At 41.5% G+C, this 23,019-nt stretch overlaps 1 protein-coding gene and 1 long non-coding RNA gene across 4 annotated transcripts in view; one reads left to right on the top strand and one right to left on the bottom strand.

Annotated features, from left to right (window-relative positions):
- The window catches only part of NOL4 (nucleolar protein 4), a 136,629-nt gene extending 123,088 nt beyond the window's left edge, over positions 1-13,541 (top strand). For all 3 annotated transcript variants that reach the window (XM_081873688.1, XM_081873689.1, XM_081873690.1), the window contains 2 exons: positions 6,975-7,155; positions 11,591-13,541. In XM_081873688.1, the coding sequence (XP_081729814.1) occupies positions 6,975-7,155; positions 11,591-11,784 (375 nt within the window). In that variant the 3' untranslated portion in view covers positions 11,785-13,541. The remainder of the gene's footprint in view (positions 1-6,974; positions 7,156-11,590) is intronic.
- Positions 7,901-20,067, bottom strand: LOC309348485. Its single transcript, XR_014159413.1, has 4 exons — positions 19,805-20,067; positions 18,227-18,426; positions 16,304-16,391; positions 7,901-7,980 (listed from the first exon to the last, which is right to left on the bottom strand). It is a non-coding gene; the product is annotated as an uncharacterized lncRNA (long non-coding RNA).
- Between the last annotated feature and the right edge of the window lie 2,952 nt (positions 20,068-23,019).

Below are 23,019 nucleotides of genomic sequence, written 5' to 3' on the forward strand. Positions count from 1 at the left end.
GCTTCACCATTTTTCAAACTTCAGGGCTTGAACTTCTGTTTCTTGGAACTCCTGGAATGCTCAGGAGCACGAAGGTCTCTCTTCAGAGTCCAACAGTAGTCAGCCATCATGACTGCGTCCCAGCGACCCTGATACCTGGTCTCCATCTCTTTCATGTCCTGATGGAATCTCTCCCCCTGCTCGTCACTCATTGAATCCAGGTTCTCAGGAAACAGGTCCATATGGGAAAATATGTAGTGCATCTTGACGCTCATGTTGCAGCCCAGGTTTCTGAAAGCAGTCAGCATGTTGTTGACAAGTTCTGCATAGTTTCTGGCCTTATTGTTGCCAACAAAGTTCTTCACTACCAGAACAAATGCCTTCCACGCTTCCAGTTCCACTTCGTTCATTGAGTTTCCGAACTCTGGATCTCTGATGAGCTGATGGATCTGAGGACCGTCAAAGATGCCAGCTTTCAACTTCTCTATGGTCAATCCTGGAAAAGCCTGGCACAAGTAAATGAAGCAGTCACCATCCTTGTCCAGAGCCTTGGTGAACTGCTTGATTAAGCCGAGCTTGATGTGCAGCGGTGGGAAGAGTATTCTGTCTCTGTCCACCAGATGGTCATTGATGACGTTCCTTTCTTTGCAAGGCACCAATTCCTCCCGCACAGGCCAGTCCTTCTTTGTGTAATGCTGAGCACGGTCCCTACTATCCCACATGCACAGAAAACATAGGTACTTGGTGAAGCCAGACTGTTGTCCCAACAAAAAGTTCACCATCTTCAGGTCAACACAAATAAACCACTTATGCTGATCATAACCAATTTTCTCCAGCACATACTTCACCGCTTCATAGTTCTCCTTCAGTGTACTCGAGTGAGCCAGGGGTATAGAGGCAAACTGGTTGCCGTTGTGTAGCAGAACACATTTCAGTGATCGCTTGCTGCTGTCAATGAACAGTCTCCAATCTTTGGGTTTGTACTGTGGCACTCCAAGCTTGAGCAGAAGCTGCGCAATATCTGCACAGTACACCAAGTCCTTCTCTTCCGAGAAAAAACGGAGGTATGATGCCTGTTGCGCAAGAAGCTGATGCGAGCACTGTCAGAGAGGAGGTTTTTTCCTTCAATCTGGATGCCAACAGTTCGGCAGAGTCCTTTGACAAGCTGAGGTCGTGAACTAGATCATTCAACTCCTTTTGGGAAAATGGATGTGGAGCATCATCTTCAAGAACCACTTCTTCTTCTTCATGTCCTTCAACACTGGAGGCATCTTCGTCACTAATGTCAGGAAGTTCTCCGAAGATAGGCACTGGAATTTCATCACAATGAGGTACAGGATGACGTGCTGATTGAAGATCAGGATACTTCGTGGGGCGGCTGCCCCATTAACTTAGTTTTGATCTCCCAACTTTATGCTTTGCTGGACCAACTTAAGGAAGATTTCGAGGTTTTATGACTTCAAACTGATCCCTTTTCGACATAATCACCCAGAACTATCAGACCTGAATACTTCTTGTCATTAAAATAATCATTTCCAATCAAAACAATTATTTGACAAGGCATTTTACCCCCACCAACTTCTTCTAAAATGCTCCACACAAGCGTACATGTGAACAAAAATGTAAAAAAAAAGACATTTGCCATAACTCAAAAACTTGACCTGATTGAGCAAAACCAATGTGATTTTTGGATTCAGCGCATCAGATTCATCCTAAATCAGCTGAAAAAACGCAGACAACAAATTTGTTGTTGACCAGTGTAATGTACAGCATTATTAAGAATAAAACTCTCAAATGTGCATTTGTATTTTTGCAATTGCAGCAATCCAGTAATTCTAAAGAGCTATTTCTGTTTAGAACAGTTCAAGGATATTTTCAGCTATACTGTATCTTAAATCCCTTTTCCCTCAAAATTACATAATTCATAATGAGTTAGACCCAGTCTTGTGATTGATGGAGTTCTGTTCGTGTCCAAAAGCATGGGGGACTATTTCCCCCCAGTTCCCTCTGTTCTGAAGGACTATGGCCTTCTTGAGTAACATGATAAGTAGGGTACAGTCATACCTCGGGTTGAAGTAGCTTCGGGTTGAGTGTTTTCAGGTTACACTCCGCGGTGACCCAGAAGTAACGGAACGCGTTACTTCTGGGTTTCGCTGCTCGCGCATGTGCAGATTCTCAAAATGACATCACGCGCATGCACAGAAGCGGTGAATCGTGACACGCACAGATGCGCGGAGGCGGGTTGCGTTCGCTTCAGGATGCGAACAGGGCTCCGGAACAGATCCCGTTCGCATCCAGAGGTACCACTGTATGAGGAAGTAGCAGGAAAGGATGAATATCACCTCCCTCCTTTCTACAATAGGGAGCCTCCTTAGTCACTTCCACAAACAGAAAAATCTGTTCACAGACTGACCAGTCTAGATCCAACTCATTATATGTATTTTTACATGTGCCGTGGGTTACTACATTGCTTTTTTCTAAGTAGACCAACTCTTAGCCATTTGGAAGGATAGCAAGAATATTATTATTTATCACATTTAAATTGCAGTCTTAAAACATTTTCCTGCAAATAAATGCCATTTAAAGCAGTGGGACTTACTTCCAGGTAGACATGCATAGAATTGTGCTATTAAACACTTCAGCATCCCTGACATAAACCTTGGGACGGGGACCGGATAGGATTTTTTTCCATTTGGCAAATTGGCACTGGCCACTTGGTTTTCGCCTACCTCTTAGCAATTGTCACAACTTTGTAAGGTTTGGCAGTTAGGCATTGGCTTATTGTTGAGTGGGAGAGGGGAGGTCGGTCATCGCCTGCCCCTCCATTGTCCAAGGGTATTCCGTTAAAGGAATCCAGGGCCTGGATCCTGTGTGAAGTCCACTTGAGGGGCTAGGGCCATGTCAGCCCTCTGGGAATACTGGGGGAGATGCAGGTGGGTTCCCCCAAAGCAGCTCCCCTTTGGGTGGTTTACCCTTACAGACTTCCTGCAAAGGGGGCAGGAGTCTGATATAGTCTTTTGCCAATGCCTAAGCCAATACCGCTCACATTTCCTGTAATCAGTAAAGTTGTGGCCAAAATTTGCCCAATAACCTTAAACAAAAAAATCTGTGTCTGTGTGAATTTCTTCATTCTAATGGGGGAGGGGCTTTGGCTTGAGGGTGCTGACACACAATCAGGGTGCCATTACAACGCAGTCTAACACCTGTTTGAAGATGCCTTAGTAAATCATGCTATGCTTGATACAGCAGCAGCCAGTGAGGAGGGGTGGCACTGGAGGAGATATAATGTTGCTACTGGTGCACTCACAGCACCCCAGCCCTGCCACTGCATTCACCTGGTTTGCAGGGGACCTGGTATGCTGCCATGAGGCCAGGACTATGGCACCACCCCTTCCTACTTCTAGTTTGATAGAAAATGAGAAGAGAAAACCACTAGACCTCCAAACTTATGAGTACAAGTGGGCTAATTGCCTGAGATAAAGTTTGCACTGCAACCAGAACAAATATGATTTTGCCTGGAAAACTATTCCATCTATTCACTTAGGGTATGTAGCAAACTCAATTTATGTTGGCTCCTCGAAAAAAAGAGGGGGTGGGGTGGGGTGGGGCAGATTTTACATGGGTCAAAATATACTGAGTTATTCAGTTTAACTGCCTCATGATACTGTGGGGTTAATGCATTTTTATTCTGGGAGCAGATAATGATCTCAGAACACTTAGTATTAATGGGGTTTAATGAACCAAAACAAGAGCCAAACAGCATCTAGTCCCTGTTTAGAAATAAAAATTTCCATCTCTACTGATCACATCAACTCTATAACCTTATTGAAATTGAAAGGAATTCTTGGGCACTATGATATGCCAAAACACTATTCCGTAATTTGAGCTTTCAAGTTTATTGCTCATAAAATTTAAACTAGGTCAAGCCCAGAAGAATTAAAACTAATGAAAAACACAAGATTGTGTCAATATATTTTTACTAGTCTATGTGCAAAAAATGACCCCGTCCAATGAGACTGGGAACACTAAACAGAATACCCCCAATCCTGTCCCAGTTATACACAGCTAGTAACATGCAATAATTGATGGAACTGGAAGAGGATATGCATTCCCACCTACATGAAAAATGCATCCTTCCAGTTCGATTCTTGCACCAGATGTGCTTTCTTTAGAATTCCTAAATACAGTGTCTCTTTTTGACTTTCCAAAACAATACACTGCACTTCCTCTAATGATATTGAGTGGGGAGTCTATTCTGGACTCTAAAATAGAATCTAAAAGATTTCATTCAGCTGTTAATAGAACAGATTCAAAATTAAACTATGTAATAAATCACTTTAGATCTTTTAGAGCAGGTTAGACTGTTATTGATGCAATTAGCTTAGGATCGTGTATGCACTCACTGTGGCCACAGAATTGATGGAAGACCTCTTAAATGTTACCACATATCCTTCCTGCCACATATTCAAGGGTATAAAAAAATTGGGTGAGTGATCTTTGATAAGGTTAGGTTTAGGCAGGAAGTTGGACTTGATGGTGCATTTTGTCTATTCCACATTTCTATGACTCCCTGTGATTTAGTGGTAGTTTTTTAAGTGCAGGAGCCCCATAGCCATATGTGCAAGGAGAGTTCATAGCCATGCTCCCAATGAAAGTCCAAAAATACAGGCAGGCGTGTTGATCCACAAATGCACATTCACACAAACACATGCAAGTGCATAATTTATTATGATCAGCTGACAGTCAGAATGGTGAACTTACAAAGGATGGTGTAGTTGTAAGCATATTGGAATTTTGCTATGGAGATAATAGATTCACACCCCTGTGTATTAAAAATATCAAACTGTAAATTCAAAAAAAGCCTCAGGTCACATCTGGAAATCAGTGTAGCTGTTATGCCATTAGGAGCTATTCTCTTGTGTGGTGTTATGCTGTTTTCATGAGGGAGGAAATAGTTCCTTTTAACAAAGTAAAAATATGCATATATGTATGAAGAGAAATTAGAATGATGGCAATGATAGTTGATATGTGTTGCCTGCATAGTCTTAGTTCAGGAAGCAGAAACAGATGGCATCAGTCTTCCCCTTACAGGGAACCCAAATCTCAATAAAAATAATACTTATGTAAGTTGCATTGTTTGCAGATTACTGTAAAAATATGAAAAAGGGAGCATATTATTACTACTGTATAATTTAGCACATGCAGTGATCTCAGAGTTGCCAAAAACAATACTTCAGCAACCAAATATCTGAGTAATCAGGAATGCTTTCTAAATCCTCCTGAAAGCTAATAATGATAGAGACAGGTGCACCTCACTAAGGAGGGCATTATACAACTAGGGAGACACCACCTAAAAGGCCTTGTCACAGGTCAGTGCCAACCAGGCAGCCCCCAGTAGTGGCACCACCAACAAGGTTACCTGCCAATGGAATGCAACTGTAACGCAACAATATCAGACTATAACCCACTGTAGAAAACAATACTGATGGCATTATTGTTTACCAAAACTTGTCAGAAGCCTTTACTCCGCTTTCAAAAAACCATCAGAGGTTGGTTACCCACCTCCTTAGGGAAGAGAAAAATATAGGGTGGTTGCTGAAAGAGCCCAATTTTGAGCTACTACTGTCCAAAACTGCCTCAAAGATGTCACAGACAGTAAGGCCTGCTAACAAGACCAACCGGTGAGTTGGTTTATACAGGAAGCACTCCTTAAGAAGTCTTAAAGTACAAAGGTTTTAAGACATGGTGGATTATATTCACTCCAGCTTTATGTTTATGACATATGGAACCATGAGGTCCATCTCTATGGGCCTTTCTACATTCAATGAACATGTGGAAGAGGGAGTAGGAGAATGCAGAGAATTGCCCTTAGTGAGATGGGAACTCTTGCCCTTTGTCAGGCACAGAAATATACAGCTGAATGTGGGGGGCAAGGAGGTGTGATCCAGCCCACATAGTCCCTTCACAAATTAAATGAACCCTGATAGCAAATTGGTGTGTCACAGGGCATGAGAGCCAGATCATTTCAAGTTCCTTACAGACCCATGATTCTATGATGACTTTCCTACCATTATTTTCTACCACTTCCTAGCACCCATGGAGATGAACTCTCTAGCTGCCAAAGTAATTTTTGCTTATTGAAAGAATCTCAATTGATTCTTCCAGCAAAAACTAATATAATATATATATTTTCTTTGCCTATCACTTATACCTGCATTTAGAGCTGAGTTTCCCATGACACAAAACATAGAGCAGGAGTGGGGAACTGGATTGGTGGGCTGAATTCTGATCTCCCCAGAATTATTCCTACAGGCCAATTTGACGGGGCGGGGGGCGGGGGTGAGTCTACCCCATGTCAGCCACCTGACATCACCAGGTGAAGCATTTTCCTTTACCTATGTAGTTTTGAAATCAGTTTGCACAGACAAATGCACAGTGCTTTGCAGGCACCAACAATCAGCTGATTGGTGATGCCTGCAAGCCTTCCTTTACCTGTTCAGTTTGATATCAAACCACATGGGCAAAGTGCCACTGGTCAATGTCTGCAAAGTCCACTTTCAACATAGAACCATATCATATGACTTATCAGGTACAGGGCAGGCAGGTGGGGCTTGTGGAAAACAGCCTTGCAGGCCAAATTAGGAATCCTGCTGGGTTCAATTAGGCCCACAAGCCAGAGATTCTCCAATGTTGCTTTTTAGAGCAAAGATTGTGGGTATTGATAGGCTGAATAGAGCTGACTATACTGTAGCTACACCCGTAAATGACAATTTCTGCTACAAGACATCTATAACCTGCCAGAGTTCTCATGTTTTCTTTCCGACAGATAAAAGTGTCAATTAAAAAACTTGTATGTGCTTGTTTCACATTTCCTTTAACCTGTTTTCAAAGTAGTGCAAGGAAAGTCTATTGAATAACAATATAATGTCTTCTTCATTCAAGGAGAAAAATGCAGCAGTGATTTGACACTGTCCGCTGAACCATTGTTCTTGCAGGATGAGACTGCTCCAGCTGACAAACCATATAAACAGGAACCAACCCAGGTCACTTACTCAACATCAGCTGTTTCCAGCACACAGGAGGTGTTGTACATAAATGGAAATGGGACCTACAGTTACCATAGTTACAGAGGGTTAGGAGGAGGTTTGCTAAATCTCAGCGATGCTTCTACCAGCGGTGAGTTTTATTATTATTTTTTACCAGATTTCTGCATTTATATTTGCATGAATGAATCTCTCCCCCCCCCGCCCAATCCTGGCATTGTTTAAGATGAAAAATATTGCATGTTTTTGTTACAGACTATAAATTATCCAATATATTCCATATCTGTGGACTTAAGTACTCCTGTGCTAATACAGTCTTAATGGGCACAAATTACTTCAGATGATTTTAACCAGCCATTCCTTCTCTGAGAGAAAAAAACCTATCTCTATATAATACAGTATGGAGAATACTAGCTTAAAGATATTGGATATACCAGTATTTAGAATAAGCATGCACATAAAAGAATGCACTGCTCACTCACTTCAAATTGAAAAGGATAAGCATTGCTCCCAGAAGATGTTTTGATTCTTTCGGAACTCATGGAGCAGGGAGTTCCACTTATGGAGAACAGTCACCTTAAAGGGCTTGTTTGTATGCTTTCATTAGTACTTCACACACAGAGAGCCTCCTGAAGACGTAGGCCTGATTGGCACAGGAGCAAATATAAGTGATTATAATCCCCTTGGTGGTGGTGGTGGTTATTTGCATTATAGCCCACTTTTTTCTCCAAGGAGCTCAATGTAGCATACATGGTTCTTCCTCTCCTCATTTAATCCCCACAACATAGCTGAATGGGGATTTGAACCCTGGTCTCCCAGGTGCTAGTCTGATAGTTGAAGCAGCAACATGTTGGAATGACTGCTGCATTTCATCCTGATCCTCATACATGTTTATTCAGAAGTGAGCAGTTAGTTTAATGTAACTTCCTTCCCATCAATTATGCTTAGCACTGCAGTCCTAATGGAGAAAGACAAATGTATTAGACCATTGTTTCAACTGGTAAAACCAACTATAACACTAAGGCAACACTTATTAATAAAATTTCATCTTTAAGGATTACAAATGAGTGGCAGTGTAATTTGATAATGGATACTGTAACTGTTAGTATTCTTAAACTATAGGTAATTACGCTGATTTCAAAATAAAAGCACAGAGTTTAAAAATCATTTTTGCAGCTTTACTGACTATAATAGATATTCTTATTTCCATTAATTGAGAAACTGATTAAAAAGAAAACACAAAGTATACATACTACGCAAATTTTAATGAAAAGCAGCTCAGGACATTGTGGTTTTAAGTGGAGGCATGGTAGGAGCTCCTTAACCCAGCCCCTGCTGAGAAGAGGAAGAAATGTGCCAGTTTTATTACAGTTCTTCCTAGCCTGGTCAGGCCTGTAAAGATATTAAAAGCAATGCAGTGAGTGGAATCTTCCACTATTCTTCTCCATAGACACAGTGAAAGGTGGTGGTTGCGATTCCCAAAGCATCCTGAAAGCATCTGACAGGAGGTGAACCCAAACACCTGCTTGTCTAACATTTTCAGCTGAAAGTAGCACACATAAGCAACATGCATCTTTTTCAATAACAAGGTGGCACCTTCATCTCCCAAACTGTATCACAGACAACAAAAATGTAAACAAATACCTACTTAGGCTTCTGCAAGGGGCTTCTGGATACAAAACCTTTTAATATTCTTCCCTTTCCAAGCTGAGCCCCTGCTCATAGACTGTTTCGGAAAGACTTCTCCGTTTCAGAAAGAGTATTCCGTGCAACAAATAGGGGTCTGCTTTCCCCCCTTGTTTTAAAGAAAGGTATAAATGGACCCTAGTTTATGAATCTAGTTTCATGGTTCTTTGGATCCTGGCCACAGTTAATTCCCAGAACCAAAAAGTTATTTTACATCTTATCACAGTGTCTAGACAGCCTTGCACCTTTTAGAATTATCTATTGCTGTTATAAATTATTGTCTATAATATTAATGATCAACTTAAAGGTAATGGTTGGATTTACCAGGGCCTATTGTCTCCAACAGACTATTAAGTATCCAACTGGGTGTCCCATTCTAGGAGCTGAGGTGGGTTATTGCAGAAATAACTCACATATGGCTTTGCCACTCATGAGCCATCAGTGCTTTGATCAGTGAAATAAGCTGCCGTATCATATATCTGACCTGCATTTTAGAATTCTAAGTAATTGATGCTGCCAATGAGTAATTTATGAGGCAATAACTACCTCATGTTAAATCTTGCAAGTCATTTGTCCAGCAGTGTATTTAATGTCAGATTTACTCAGCAGCTAATATGATAAATGAACGTCTAGCTCTTGGAGGAGATTCGCAGTGCTTGTAGCATTTTGAATGATTTAGTTAAAACAAGAACTACTTAGCTTCCAAAAATATGTGATGTCTATGCAACTTAAATGAATCCATAAACCATAGTCAGTTACAAGTTACAAAATAAATGACTGACTGAGTCACCTCACTGATGGCTAGAGAAATGATATCCAGGGAGCATTGGAAATGATGTGACAGGGATGATTTTTTAACATCAGGTTTAATTTGCTGCTCTAGAAGAAACTGTACTTCTGTACGCATGAGAGAGCAAGCAATGCTGACTCACAAAAATGTGCAACAAACACTGGCAGCTGGTGACTTTTGGAGCTGATAGAGCTACAGATTTTTTACCCCATGCCGCCAGCTACAACAAAGTTCTCTGCCTGCACACCCATACACATGTACCAAATTTCAAGGGGAAATAAATTCAAGTGCCATTGAGAGCCATGCGTCATCATTATTGACTTAAATGATCTCAAGGCCAGCGACCACATACACACACACAAACACCAAGAAAGTAAGGCAGAGGCAAATTACTATGAGTTGTATCCAATGCTGTCTGTGCGTACACCCTCAAAATTTGCACCGAAGGGTAGGAAGACTCCCTAGATTTTGCAGGTGGCCCATATTTCTACTTTTGTGTCAAAACTCGCATTTGAGGGGGGAGTATTTTTAAAATAAAAAACAATAAATGCAAACCATGCAAAAATAAAAACTGCTTTAGATTCTCAAAACACAAATCACAGGCAGCTATACTACAAGCCACGTGGGGCTATTTTGTAAGACTCCAGGAAACTGCATTCCCTGAGGCTGGCCCAGAAATTTACTGCTTGATGAAACTGGGAACCCTGTACCAATCCTCTGGATGCTATCTATTTGACATTGCCATTGTTATTATGATGGTTCACATCATATCCCACTGTGCCTATGGAAAGCTCTAAATAGTTTACATAGGGTTTCCAGGCATTCTTCTATATAGGCACTCGTCAGGCTGAGACCCCATTGTCTTTATAAATGCGGCATCATACGCCCTCTGGCTCAAAATACAGTGGGTGAGTGTGGGCTAAGGGTGGAGGGGAGCAAGTGTCTCTCTATAGACTGCCATTTACTTTGGTGCCATGTAAGCAGTAAGAGCAGTAGCAATGATGAGGGGTGCATTACTTAAGTTTGTTCTTGAGCATGACGATACCCCCTCCAGACAAGAACCCCCCTGCACACATGCACGTTTGCTTTGTTGCCATCTATTTATGGTTTAAACATTGAGACTTCTGGAACTAGAAGACCATTTTGTACACAAGCACATTAGCATCATCACTTTGATAACAGAATTGTAACGGTAAGGTTGGGTATTCATGTAAAGGCTAAATAAAGTAATATATGAACTAATATGAAGTCACCAACTGCCATTTACAGAGGAGTAGCCATGCTAGTTCACTGCAACAAAATGAGCAAAAGTGTTGATGCATCTTTAAGACTAATAAATTTATTATGGAATAAGTTAGCACAATAAATGTGCCAATCAAGCAGTCACTAATTTTAACCTTCAGTCCTTTGTCAAATTGTCTCTTAGTACGCATGTACACAACTGCACCATAAGCCATGTTTGTACCTTTTTGCTTGTACATTTGGTCTCTTACTGAGACGTGTCTGTTGTTTAGTCGTGTCCGACTCTTCGTGACCCCATGGACCAGAGCATGCCAGGCACTCCTGTCTTCCACTGCCTCCCACAGTTTGGTCACACTCATGTTTGTAGCTTCAAGAACACTGTCCAACCATCTCATCCTCTATCGTCCCCTTCTCCTTGTGCCCTCCATTTTTCCCAGCATCAGGGTCTTTTCCAGGGAGTCTTCTCTTCTCATAAGGTGGCCAAAGTATTGGAGCCTCAGCTTCACGATCTGTCCTTCTAGTGAGCACTCAGGGCTGATTTCCTTAAGAATAGAGAGGTTTGATCTTCTTGCAGTCCATGGGACTCTCAAGAGTCTCCTCCAGCACCATAATTCAAAAGCATTCTTTGGCGATCAGCCTTCTTTATGGTCCAGCTCTCACTTCCATACATCACTACTGGGGAAACCATAGCTTTAACTATACAGACCTTTGTTGGAAAGGTGATGTCTCTGCTTTTTAAGATGCTGTCTAGGTTGTGATTTGTCTAGCAAGTAGCAAGATGTGTCTAGTAAGTAGCAAGTCACGATTAGGATTGCCTGATGTTTCACCAGATTCCATTTGTCAATTGCAGGTCCAACTGATCTCAGTATGAAAAGACAGTTAGCAACCACTTCTGGATCTTCCAGCAGTAGCAGCTCCAGACCTCAGCTGAGTCCAACTGAAATTAATGCAGTACGGCAACTGGTTGCGGGATACAGAGAATCAGCTGCATTTTTATTGCGTTCTGCAGATGAACTGGAAAACCTTATTTTGCAGCAGAACTGAGACATCAGCATCCTGCTGACCTAGTTTTATCACAGAATTTCCACTAATGACATTTTGATCTCCCAGAGCAGATCTTTCAGTTACTGCACAGTCTTGTTGACGAGTTGATTACCATAATGCCACATTGTTCTTGATGTTCTTGGTGTGTTAGGGTTCTTCAAGTGAACTTGGACCTCTGATATCTCTGAGGTATTTTTTATATATCCAGCCTATTGCTTTATGTTTGTTTGTTTTTGTGTATCAGCATCAACAGCAAAAAGTGGCTAGAAATGCTAAACTCGTTCTAACACAGATGGAAGTAGAAGATGCTGGGGGTTCAAAATTGGTCCAAAATCCAAGTGCAATATTAGTGGAATGTGCTATTGACTCAGTGGACTCAAAGCTGCATTATATGGCAAAATGTTGCCAAATGCCCTGTTGTTAACAGGATGCAATTGCAATGAAAAGGATCTTGTATTTTAAAGAAAATGTAATTTTTATAGAAAAAAAACAAGACAAAAATGTTGGTTCTCATTCTAAATTGATCATTTTTACTTTGGTAAATTTTTCACTGATTTTTCAAATAATGTTTTGAGGAGTTATTGTTAAGTCCTCTTCTCTGAAATCTCTGTCCCCCTCTCCAATCCACATCTGTTCCACAGCGAGTACCTTTTTGTGCTGGGCAGCCCATTCCCTGGTGGATCCCAATATACGTAAATATGTCTGGAGTGACTTCCAAAGGAAGTAGACATTTCCTGAACTTAAACCATTTTTGCCTCCATTTCATAATGAGTTGCAGCTTTATTAGCAATTAATAAAGATGTGAGGGTTGTTTTTAAAAAGACATATCATTTTTAAAAAATTTCTTTTTAAAAAGTGGTTTCCTACAAGCTAGCTCACTTAACTCCAGGATTGCTGCTGCTGCTGTCTTGTACAAGTCCTTCTAGTAGTGAATGGATGTAGATGATTGAATGTGAAGAGGTTGCAAGTGACAATCGGAAAATTTGCACTCTTGTGTGTATTTATTTCTTTATTTCTTTTTAAATGAATACATAACTGAAAAGGGCCATTCACACTTCTGATGTGATTTTATAATGTTAACACTGAACTAAAAACTGTACAAAAATTGTAAAGGATGCAGCTGCCACTTAAGCAAAGTCCCTTCTCCGGATTTCCCCAACCCCTAATTTCTTATTTTATGATGTCAAATACACATCAATTGTGTTTTTGTTGTGCGCTAAGGAAAGCTTATTTTTTATGTATTTAGAGAGAAGTATTTTAGTTCTTGCTTATTGTAATATCTGTTCTGATGTTTAGTTTTTGTTAAATAACAAGTTCCTTGTGCATTCCTGAATTTGCCTTATTTTGTGTACAATTTTTATGTAATTTGGTTTTTGACAATGAGTTTAAGGCATCAGTGATATTTTCTATCTACTTGTTACATATAGTTTTTCAAGTAATGACTGTGATTGTGACAAAGTAATGTGCACTTTTTCTTGTAACTGTGGACATTGCTATGCTTTTTTCCCTTTAGTGTTTCTAGAATTACTGTTGCTTACAGTTATGTTTTAAAAAAACAACTTTTGTGATACTGTTGGTGAATATCAATGTGAAAAAGCCTATTGAAATGAGTGTTTTGGAGATATCTAAATACACAAATCTTTCTTTTAAGTTGTGGACTTTGAGTTCACAAATTTAAATGAAATTTTTTAAAAAAGAGGGCTGGGAAAAATTCCTCTGTTTTTGTTTGGGTAAATAAACAAACATCTGTGTTTCAATACAGGCCTGTGCAACAATGTTTTAGCATACTGAAAGGTTAATACGGTATTTTCTGAACACTGTTGTTTTCTAAAACAGGAAGCTGCAGTTTAAAATCCAATTTAGATGAGAAGTTGGAGAAAATCGCTAAAGAAATATGTGTCTGAGTGGATAAAGTGGTTAGTTAAGTACTATTTAGAGGCATGTTTGGCATAAATCTTGCAGCCAATCTTGTCTACATTTTAGCTGAGGTCAAGACCACTCAATCTGGCTATTTTGAGTTCCCCTTCTATATGCCAAGAGCGTGGTGTAAGGAGCTTTGCTGCAATATGCATTTATAACACACTCCCAGCATCCTGGTCCCTGCTGGCTATTCCTTTACCATGTTAGGGATGCAGCAATATTTTGGCCATTCGCGGTAAGCTGAAACTTTCCTGAGCTTTGTCTACAAATATAGGTAAAGGTAAAGGACCCCTGACAGTTAAGTCCAGTTGTGGACAACTCTGGGGTTGTGGTGCTCATCTCGCTTTACTGGTCGAAGGAGCCAACGTTTGTCCGCAGACAGTTTTTCCAGGTCATGTGGCCAGCATGACAAAGCCGCTTCTGATGAACCAGAGCAGCGCACGGAAACGCCGTTTACCTTCCCACCGGAGTGGTATCTATTTATCTACTTGCACTTTGTGCTTTCGAACTGCTAGGTTGGCAGGAGCAGGGACTGAGCAATGGGAGCTCACCCCGTAACGGGGATTTGAACCACTGACCTTCTGATCGGCAAGCCCTAGGCTCTGTGGTTTAGACCACGGCGACACCTGCATCCCAGTCCAGAAACATACAGCAGCACAATTCTCTCCAGACCCCTGCAACAGTGATCACTTGCAAACACAAGACCCTGAGAAAGAGCGGATCGGTGAGTACATCTGGTGAGCAAAGAAAGGCCTCTGCCAATCGTGAGCAGAACATTATCATAAATCAGAAAGGTAAACTAACTTATCAAAAAGCACACTGCCACTGGTAGCTGCATCACAAATGATAAATCCACATTATTTGGCCTCCTTATGTAAAATACAGTGGTGCCTCGGGTTACATACGCTTCAGGTTACATACGCTTCAGGTTACAGACTCCGCTAACCCAGAAATAGTACCTCGGGTTAAGAACTTTGCTTCAGGATGAGAACAGAAATCATGCTCCAGCGGCGTGGCAGCAGTGGGAGGCCCCATTAGCTAAAGTGGTGCTTCAGGTTAAGAACAGTTTCAGGTTAAGAACAGACCTCTGGAACGAATTAAGTACTTAACCCGAGGTACCACTGTATATTGTCTCCTATTCTACATTTGCAGCAGTCAAGTTACATTCTCTAACTTAGAAAATCAGTAGGAAGCAATTCTATGCTTTGGGATGAGCTACACATACCAGAGACATATGAGCATAAGACTCAATGAGAACCTCTTCTGTCTCAAGCTTGCCTTCTGCCATGTCTGCACTAACCATTGTTTGAAACAAGAAGCCTACTTTCTTCTCCAGGTGACTGGCCTGCAAAGTGCTTATGCCTCTTAAGTTACCAATATATAAAAAAGAGTGCTATGGAGGGAGGACAAGTGCTGTTGTGCTCAGGTTCTATTTGCCAGCTTCCCATAGGTATCTGATTAGACACTGAGAGAAAAGGATGCTGGGCAAGATGAGCCTTTGGCTTCCTCCACTAGGGCTCTTATCTTCTAACAAGAGGCTAATGCAGATCTTCCCCTGTGCGTACAGCTTACCCCTTGCATTATTGTTGACATCATATTATTTTCTCTTTACAGTATCATAAGATAATAAAGGTATGTGTCTCAGCTGGGAAATAGTGTGTTTTTTTATAATTCAGAATACAATGGTTTGACATAAAATGGTGCCATGCCCTTCAATGAAGAATAGCAAATCTAATCAAATTTTGTCTCTACCCATTTCTGCGGTAGTGTCGTCAACTGCTCCTGTACGTGCCTTTAACAGCTATGTGACAAGAAGAAATTCGGCAGCTGATGTTTTTTCTCCAATCTGCAGATGCAATGGGAGGGGGGGGGGGAGCTTGATTTGATGAATGTCCCTATGTGATATTAAACTACTTAGAATGTTCTACCCCAGTTTCAGTTTTTAAAAATTAATACCTTGCCTCAACATGCAACTATAAAACGTCTATCTTTTTTATCTGCAGTAGCAATCTTACAATGAAGAGCAAGGTTGTGCAACCCACAGCACTACACAATGTTTGATGTTATAGAGTACAGCTTCTGTTTATTTTCCTCTCTCGTGCTTGCTGTACAATGGACATGTTCTGTATCGTCATGTGACCCATTATGCCATCTACTTTGTGAGTGCTATCTTGCACTTTCATAGAAGTCTTTGTGCTTGGTACAGACTTTGGTAATGTGTGTGCCCTGTGTCCCTCAAACCACTGGCTGCAGAAACAAAATGCAATAATGATGTTCTGGTCTTTCCAAAGCAGCACAGCATGTTAGCCAAGGAAAATATTTTATAAGTTGTGCATGGTGAAATGCTCTTGGACCAATACTATTGTGCCTGAAATCATAACTTTCTGTGCAGGTGCAGTATTGTGCCAGCCCCTCAAATTTTAACACACTGATAAGAGTATTTGCTCTTGATAATGTAGTTCTCTATATCCAGCTTTTCCTGTCATCCAAGTTGTACTGTCCCTGTAACTGCCTCAGTAATTTCAGTTAAGATGTTCTTAAGCACTGAGTCTGGATATTTTTGTGTTTTTTTGAGGCAGACACGTTAGGTGCTACTTACACAATGTCTGATGATGCAGTATCTCCAGAATGTGTCCAGGTCTCAGTTGCTGTCTTCTGCTTTTTGAAATAGTTGCTGATATCCATACCTAAACAAACAGAAATGGTTCTGCTCCTCTGCTTTCTCTCTAGCAATTCTATATAAAAAACTCTCATGCCTTTCTTTCAGCCTTCAATGAATCAAAACAGGAGGACTAAATTTCTGTTTCCTAAGAAGCAGAGCAGCAATTTCACATCTGAGTTCTTGCTTCTGTTCCTCATACTGCCTTCCTGAGAAAGTTAGTCCAGGCACAGGAATCTATTGTGCAGTGAAGACAAATGCAAAGACAGAAATTCTGGCTGTCTGCAATCTTGTGTGTGTGTGTTTGTGTGTGTAATGTCTGGCTGGCTGGAACTATCTTTGTTCTATTATACTTTCATTGGATACTTCTAGATGTTTGTTTAAAGTTATGTTCTGTGCATTTCCAAAGGTCAGTCATATGCCAATTATACTGCAAGAAATCTCTGGCCAGTTATTCCACTGTCTACTGAAGTCAAGTAAAGCGCCATTTTATGAAGTTCTACATGATTACTTCTGTGTAACCAATGTCTTTTCAGCAGCTCCTGGCATATGTGGTGTACTGTAGCTTTCTTAACTGGTGACAGCCTGGGGTCCTGTACCCTAGGTGACCAATTAAGTCCCATGCCAGAGGCATTTAATGAGGTGGAGAGACTTGTTAGTGGCAAGAGAAGGTAAAAACTGAAGAGGCATGTGAAGGAAAAGTTTTGGGAGAAACAGACTGGCTTCTTCTGCCTTTGCCAAGGGGAAAAATGAATGGAAGGAAGATTTTAAAAAATTCTACAAAGACCAATGCTCTCCACATGATTAAGGGGCAGTGGTGCTGCAATGCTTGTCCTGCTCTCAATATTGTGTAGCTCCACCTAGCTCCACCTTCGGCACTAATGAATTAAGCATGGACATCTGCAGGGAAGGAATCCTAGCAATCTATGTGTATAGGCTCCCCACAGCCCCCACATACAGACATTCATGTCTAATATTTGGACATCACTGGAGGGGCCAATCAATGGGGCCACTGGAGGGGCCAATCAACCTAAAAGGTGCGGCCAGTGGCATAATCCCTTCAAATGCATAAAGGGTCTTAAGGGCTGGGTCAGATGTTGTTTACTTCATGATGAAGAATCTCTAACTCTTGGTTCCTCCAGCCAGTTTTGGGTAGCTGGAGCTTTCTTTCCCCATGTCCCGGTCAGAGACCTAGTGGAAGCAAATAAATCACCCCACCAGATGCTTTCCTTTTTATCTTTCTGGTGGTGGAAGCTGCTCACCCGCCTTTCAGTTGCAGACTCTGAGAAGGATGAGCAAGTTCTGCTATGTGTATGTCTGAAAGCCACCTGGCATAAATAAAAAGGCATGCATGCCTCTCTTAATTCTGTCGTGAGACTCCAGGAAACCCACTTTCTGCACAGTGTTAATAAACTGATTATGTGATGCCTACTCTGGAATCTGCTGCCAGTATGACATTTCCCCTTGGCAAATGTGGACAGTCACTCGAAAACATTTCAATGAGTGACAGGTGTGTGGGTAGGCCTGAATTGTCTCAAGTACCATGACACTGAGTTTTAACAGTGACAGAAGTTATGTGACTATCTAAATGTTCTTTCTTAATCTTTCAACACTGCTTCTCATATCCAGGATTCTCATAGACATGGAGGACAAGGCTGTCAATTGCTGCCAGTGATGATGGCTATGCACGCCCTCAATTGTCAGAGGTGGTGTGTCTCTGAATGCCAGTTGCCAAGGAATACAAGTAAGGAAAGTACTATTACATTCATGTTATCTGGCTGGCATCTGGCTGGCCACTGTGTGAACAGGATGCTGGACTAGATAGGGTAGCTAGTCCACCCCCACCCTGCACTCAGCTCTCACCTGTGGCTCCTAGAAGTTGTCAGCATGCATCAGTGGCCACACCCAGGAAACGGCTTTGACTGGTGGACTAAAACCAGGTGAGGGGGGCCGATGGGTCTCAAGCCTTCAGTGTGTTTGGGACTTCCCCTACATGCAAAGACAGGCTCTGGCAGATTGAGCAGATGAGGCAAACAGTGGGTCCAAGGCTCAAGAAGCACAAGCTGTAGAGGGAAATGAGGGGCAGATGGGGCTCGTCAACCTGGGAAGGAGAAGGAATATTGATCCTAAATCTCCACTGCCTTGCAGCTAAATTCATTTGTGAAAAAGGCTTCAGGAATAAATCTTGAGGGGGAAATACATACCTGCTGCCTTGTGGGACAACTTTGGGAGAAGATATGACTAAGGAGCAAACTTTACACAAAGCAGTAGTGGAGCCCCTAAGATGGTTAGATGGCATCTTGTACGCCTCCTTCCAGCAACTCCTGCAGCCAAGGTGGTGCCAAATATATTGCTCTGCTCTCTTTTGGATCACATCAGCAAAGCTGGGGTAGGTGGGGGAGGTTTTCTGGTCTGGGTAGCCCAGGATTTTCATACATGCTGCCCAGGCTTGTGCCCCAGAGAGGTCACTTCAGTGCTACTAATGCAGCAAAAACAATGTGGGAGGCGGCAGTTATAAGTTGCTGGCCTCTGCAGCCACAGCAGGTGCTGTGATTCTCCAGTGGTTTGACTTCTCCCCCAGAGGCGCACTCCAGTTTCTTGAGATAGACACATGCCAAAAAAAGAACCTTTCCCAAGCAGTGAAAGGTTTTAGAGGTGTAGCATTTACTCAGGTTTCCTTTGAATGGAAGAGTCTCAGAAGACTTCCAGGGGACTGGAATATTTGAACATATTTACAGTGTATAAGTTGAATATAAGTAGAAACAGACAGACTATTGAAACACTCAAAGCAAAGCAAATCCCATACAAAAGAATAGGATTAGCTTAATGAAAATGACTCACACAACGCAACATAAGCAATGATTATATGCGTAACTGAATTACTGGGGTTTCTGAGTATTATTTTATCTAAAGATGGCAGTTCTGGTAAACAGAATGAGCCAAACTAGTCCACCCAAAATTGGCTTGCTAGGGGTAATTTATGAAAAAGAAAGCTACTGAAAGAACCGTAAGTGCAAATAAATCTAGAGCAAAGGAAAATGCAGAAGTAGAGATTTGAAGCAAGATTCTCTCCCATTCCTCCTTCTCCTGTAAATGTGGGGTGACAGGTTCTCAAAGAACCCAAATTTGCAGATAAGTATACCAAGTTTTCTCATGTCATTTGTATATCACAAAAATAGCACAATAAAATAGTTCTAGTTTATAAAACCCAATAAAATAGTAATATAAAAAGACCCAACTTTGCACATCTAAAGGAAATCTATCTTACAAAAGCTGACCTAAACTGTATACTACTTGGCAAACAGGAAGAAAAAAATATATTCTCAGCTGCAGAGGAAGGTAGCCTCTCTTTTTTAAAATCACAGGGTTGTGGTACCACTTTCAGTATTCATACTAATCATCTATATTAGAGTTTCAGAGCAAAAGCCAGTATTAACTTACATGACATGTGCTCTTGGCCTTGCTCTGTTGAGCTGGTTCAAAGAAACATTCATTCAGATTCCATCACATTTCAAGTTTAAAGACACAATCGGATTTTGGCTTCAAAACTTGACATCAGATAGCAAAACGTTGATTTTCAAATGACAGGTTTGGCAAGACTTCATTTTAAAATTAAAATTACTTTTGACTTGACAGGCAGCTAAGAAAGATAGAGCTAAGGCCAATTTCATTTTATGCTTTGATCAACTTTCTCATAACTTTCTCCTGAGTTTCAGGAGTGTTGCTATGGAGATGACACCTTGTGACATCACAGTTGCATCATAATAAGCAAGATGGTGCTGAGCACCTAGCTGGTTTTAGCACAATTTCATTGAAAGCAGTGAGGCCAGTGTCCAAGACCTGGAGAAGAGTGGTGATTTGGGGCACCTGAGGCCAGAGAGATGCTAATCAAGAGGCTGTGCATAGAACAGATACTGAAATAAAACTAACAATCTTTGATCGATGGAAATGACAAGACAGCATGAATGAACTGAGCAGAACTTGAATCAAAATCACATGGTAAGAGGCTTGCTCTTCCTTCCTCTTTGTCTTTGATGCCAAATGCACACAACAGTGTGGCTTGCTTTAGCCAAACAAGAATCATAGAACTGTAGAATTGCAAGGGACCCCAAGGTCAACCTCCTGCAATTTAGGAATCACAGCTAAAGTATTCCTGACAGATGGCTATCCAACCTCTATTTATAATTCTCCAATGAAGGTGAGTCCACCATCTTCTGAGGTATTCCGTTCCACTGCCAAACAGCTCTTCCTGTCAAAAAGTTATTTCTGGTGTTTAGTGGTAATCTCCTTTCTTGTAATTTGAATCCATTGGTTAGGGTACCACCCTCTGGAGCAGCAGAAATCAGCCCTTTAGATACCTGAATACAGCTATCATATCACCTCTTTTCCAGGCTAAATAGACCCAACTCCCTCAACCATTACTCGTAAGGCTGTTTTCAGACTCTTGATCATCTGGGTCCCCCTCCTCTGTCCATGTTCCAGCTTGTTGATATACTCCTTAAACTGCTGTGCCCAGAACTGGACACAGTATTCCAGGTGGGGTCTGACCAAGGCAGAATAGAGCAGAACCATTACTTCCCTTGATTTGAGCACTATGCTTCTGTTGACTCACATTAAGCTTGTGATCTACTGAGACCCTTAGATCCTTTTTATATGTGCTGCTGTCAAGCCAGATGTCCCCTGTGCTATGTGACCTGTTGCAAACATGACCTGTACATATATATATTTGAAGTGAGCAACTTGTCTTTAGACTTCCATCACACGAACAAACATGGAAGATTGTGGACATGTGGGACTAGTTCTGTGGTATTATTGCCGTTAAACAGTTCTGCCTAAATGTGTAAAAGGTGAAACTGTCCTTGAAAAACCATGATACAGACTTGAAATTGTCACTTTTTTAGAGCTTCTCAGTACATTCGCAACACATCTGGGATTTGAGGTTCAGCTCAAACTTGATCAAATTTCAGTCTGTAATGTCAGAGGAAGGGGCAAAAAATTCTGCAAAGATGCCACTTCCTTTCAGGGTCTGCCTGCTGGCAATGGGTGGGGCCAGAGCCAAAAGTAGGTCAGTTCACCTCTTTCTGACACCCTCTTGTCTTTCTCTCTTGCTTCCAGCAAGAGCAAGCTGTCAGCAGAGGAGCAGATTGCTCTTGGCAGAGGTCCTCATCTGCTCCTGATGCTAGGACTGTGTTCTACCAAAACTATAGCCCATTTTAGACGCCCCAGAGGAACATTGCAACTGCTAACAACCAGCAGCCTCTCCTTTCATTTTAACTTCTTGCAGGACTTGCTGCCAGACATGCTGATATTCTCTGATGGCTAGCTTTTACACCTGCCAGTGATGGCTTTTTTTCTTTCATTTCGTTTTTTGCTGTACATCTACAAATAAACATATAGCAGAGTGGAACTGACGTTTCCTTCTGAAACTTCACACATTTCAATCAACCACGAGAATACAAACCTCCAAGGAAAGTTTCAGATTTGACCTCCTCAGTGCTGAAAGGCCAATTTTCTTTGATTGTCCAATTTCCATCCTTCCTACAGAGAGTTTCTCTCACAATTAGGTGTAGAGCTTCCTTCCTCCTAAAATGAAATGCCCATGCTGAAATGTATGAAGTGAAAATGACAGCCTATGTTTGCCAAGTCGCTCAACAGAGAGCGGATGCGTTTCATGCCATTCCTGAAGCTGACAGTTGTACATCTCTTTTGTAGCTAGGGTGGCAGAAGCAGGGTATGCAACATTTACATAGAAAGGTGATTTTGGTCACAGTGCCAAAGATCATTTCAGCTGTGTTAATTGTGCATTGGAAGCACTGCCTCTGTACCTCACGTTTTCTTCCCTAGATATTTCAAAAGGAACCCTTTTGCATTTTTTCCTTAGAGCTCTGCAAAACATAATTTGCACTGGATCATATGAGCTTTGATGGTAAATATATATTGGACTGCTTGCTGCTCTATGCAGAACTCAGAGACACACCTTTTTATCTGTGGAACAGGTCACGTTTGTTGCCTGGGCAGCCCAGGGCATGCATACACATTGCCCAGGCTTGCATCCCGGGGAGGCCACTTTGGAGCTGCTAACACAGCATTTCAGCTTAGCCCCTTGAGGCACACTCCATTGTCTCTTGAGACAGACAGATGCCAACAACAAGGTCAAGTGGTGTGACTGTAAGAAGACTAAATCCTCAGTAGTGTATAATTAATGTCACAGAACTAGAAAAAGCAGGAAGCCAAAAGGATCTCATGGGTCATCATACCTAACTCCCCAAACCCTGGAACCAGGAATCATTGTCAGAGGATAACCAAGCTCATCTCCAGTGATAGGCGGCATTGTACATACACCCAGAATTGAAGTTTCCTACATCAAGGACTGAATTCATGGATTAAATGCTCGTTTAACCTGCTCTTAGACAACTCATTGCAAATGAAAACCATTCCTAAAATATAACTCTCCAGACTTTATATTTTGCATGTTTGAATACTCCTGCTGCCTCACAGTTTTGTGGGGATCTTCCAGAAACGGGCCTTTTCCATTCCAGTGCCCATCAGGTGGAATGCTCTCTGTACTGAGATTAGGCTGGCACCCCAGGTGAAGTGTTTCCACCATAAAATTAAAATGTATCCGTTTACCTAAGCTTTCTAAATTCTGCTACAGC

This window comes from Podarcis erhardii (assembly GCF_964252035.2).
Source record: "Podarcis erhardii genome assembly, chromosome: 8".
NCBI classification, from domain to species: Eukaryota; Metazoa; Chordata; class Lepidosauria; order Squamata; family Lacertidae; genus Podarcis; species Podarcis erhardii.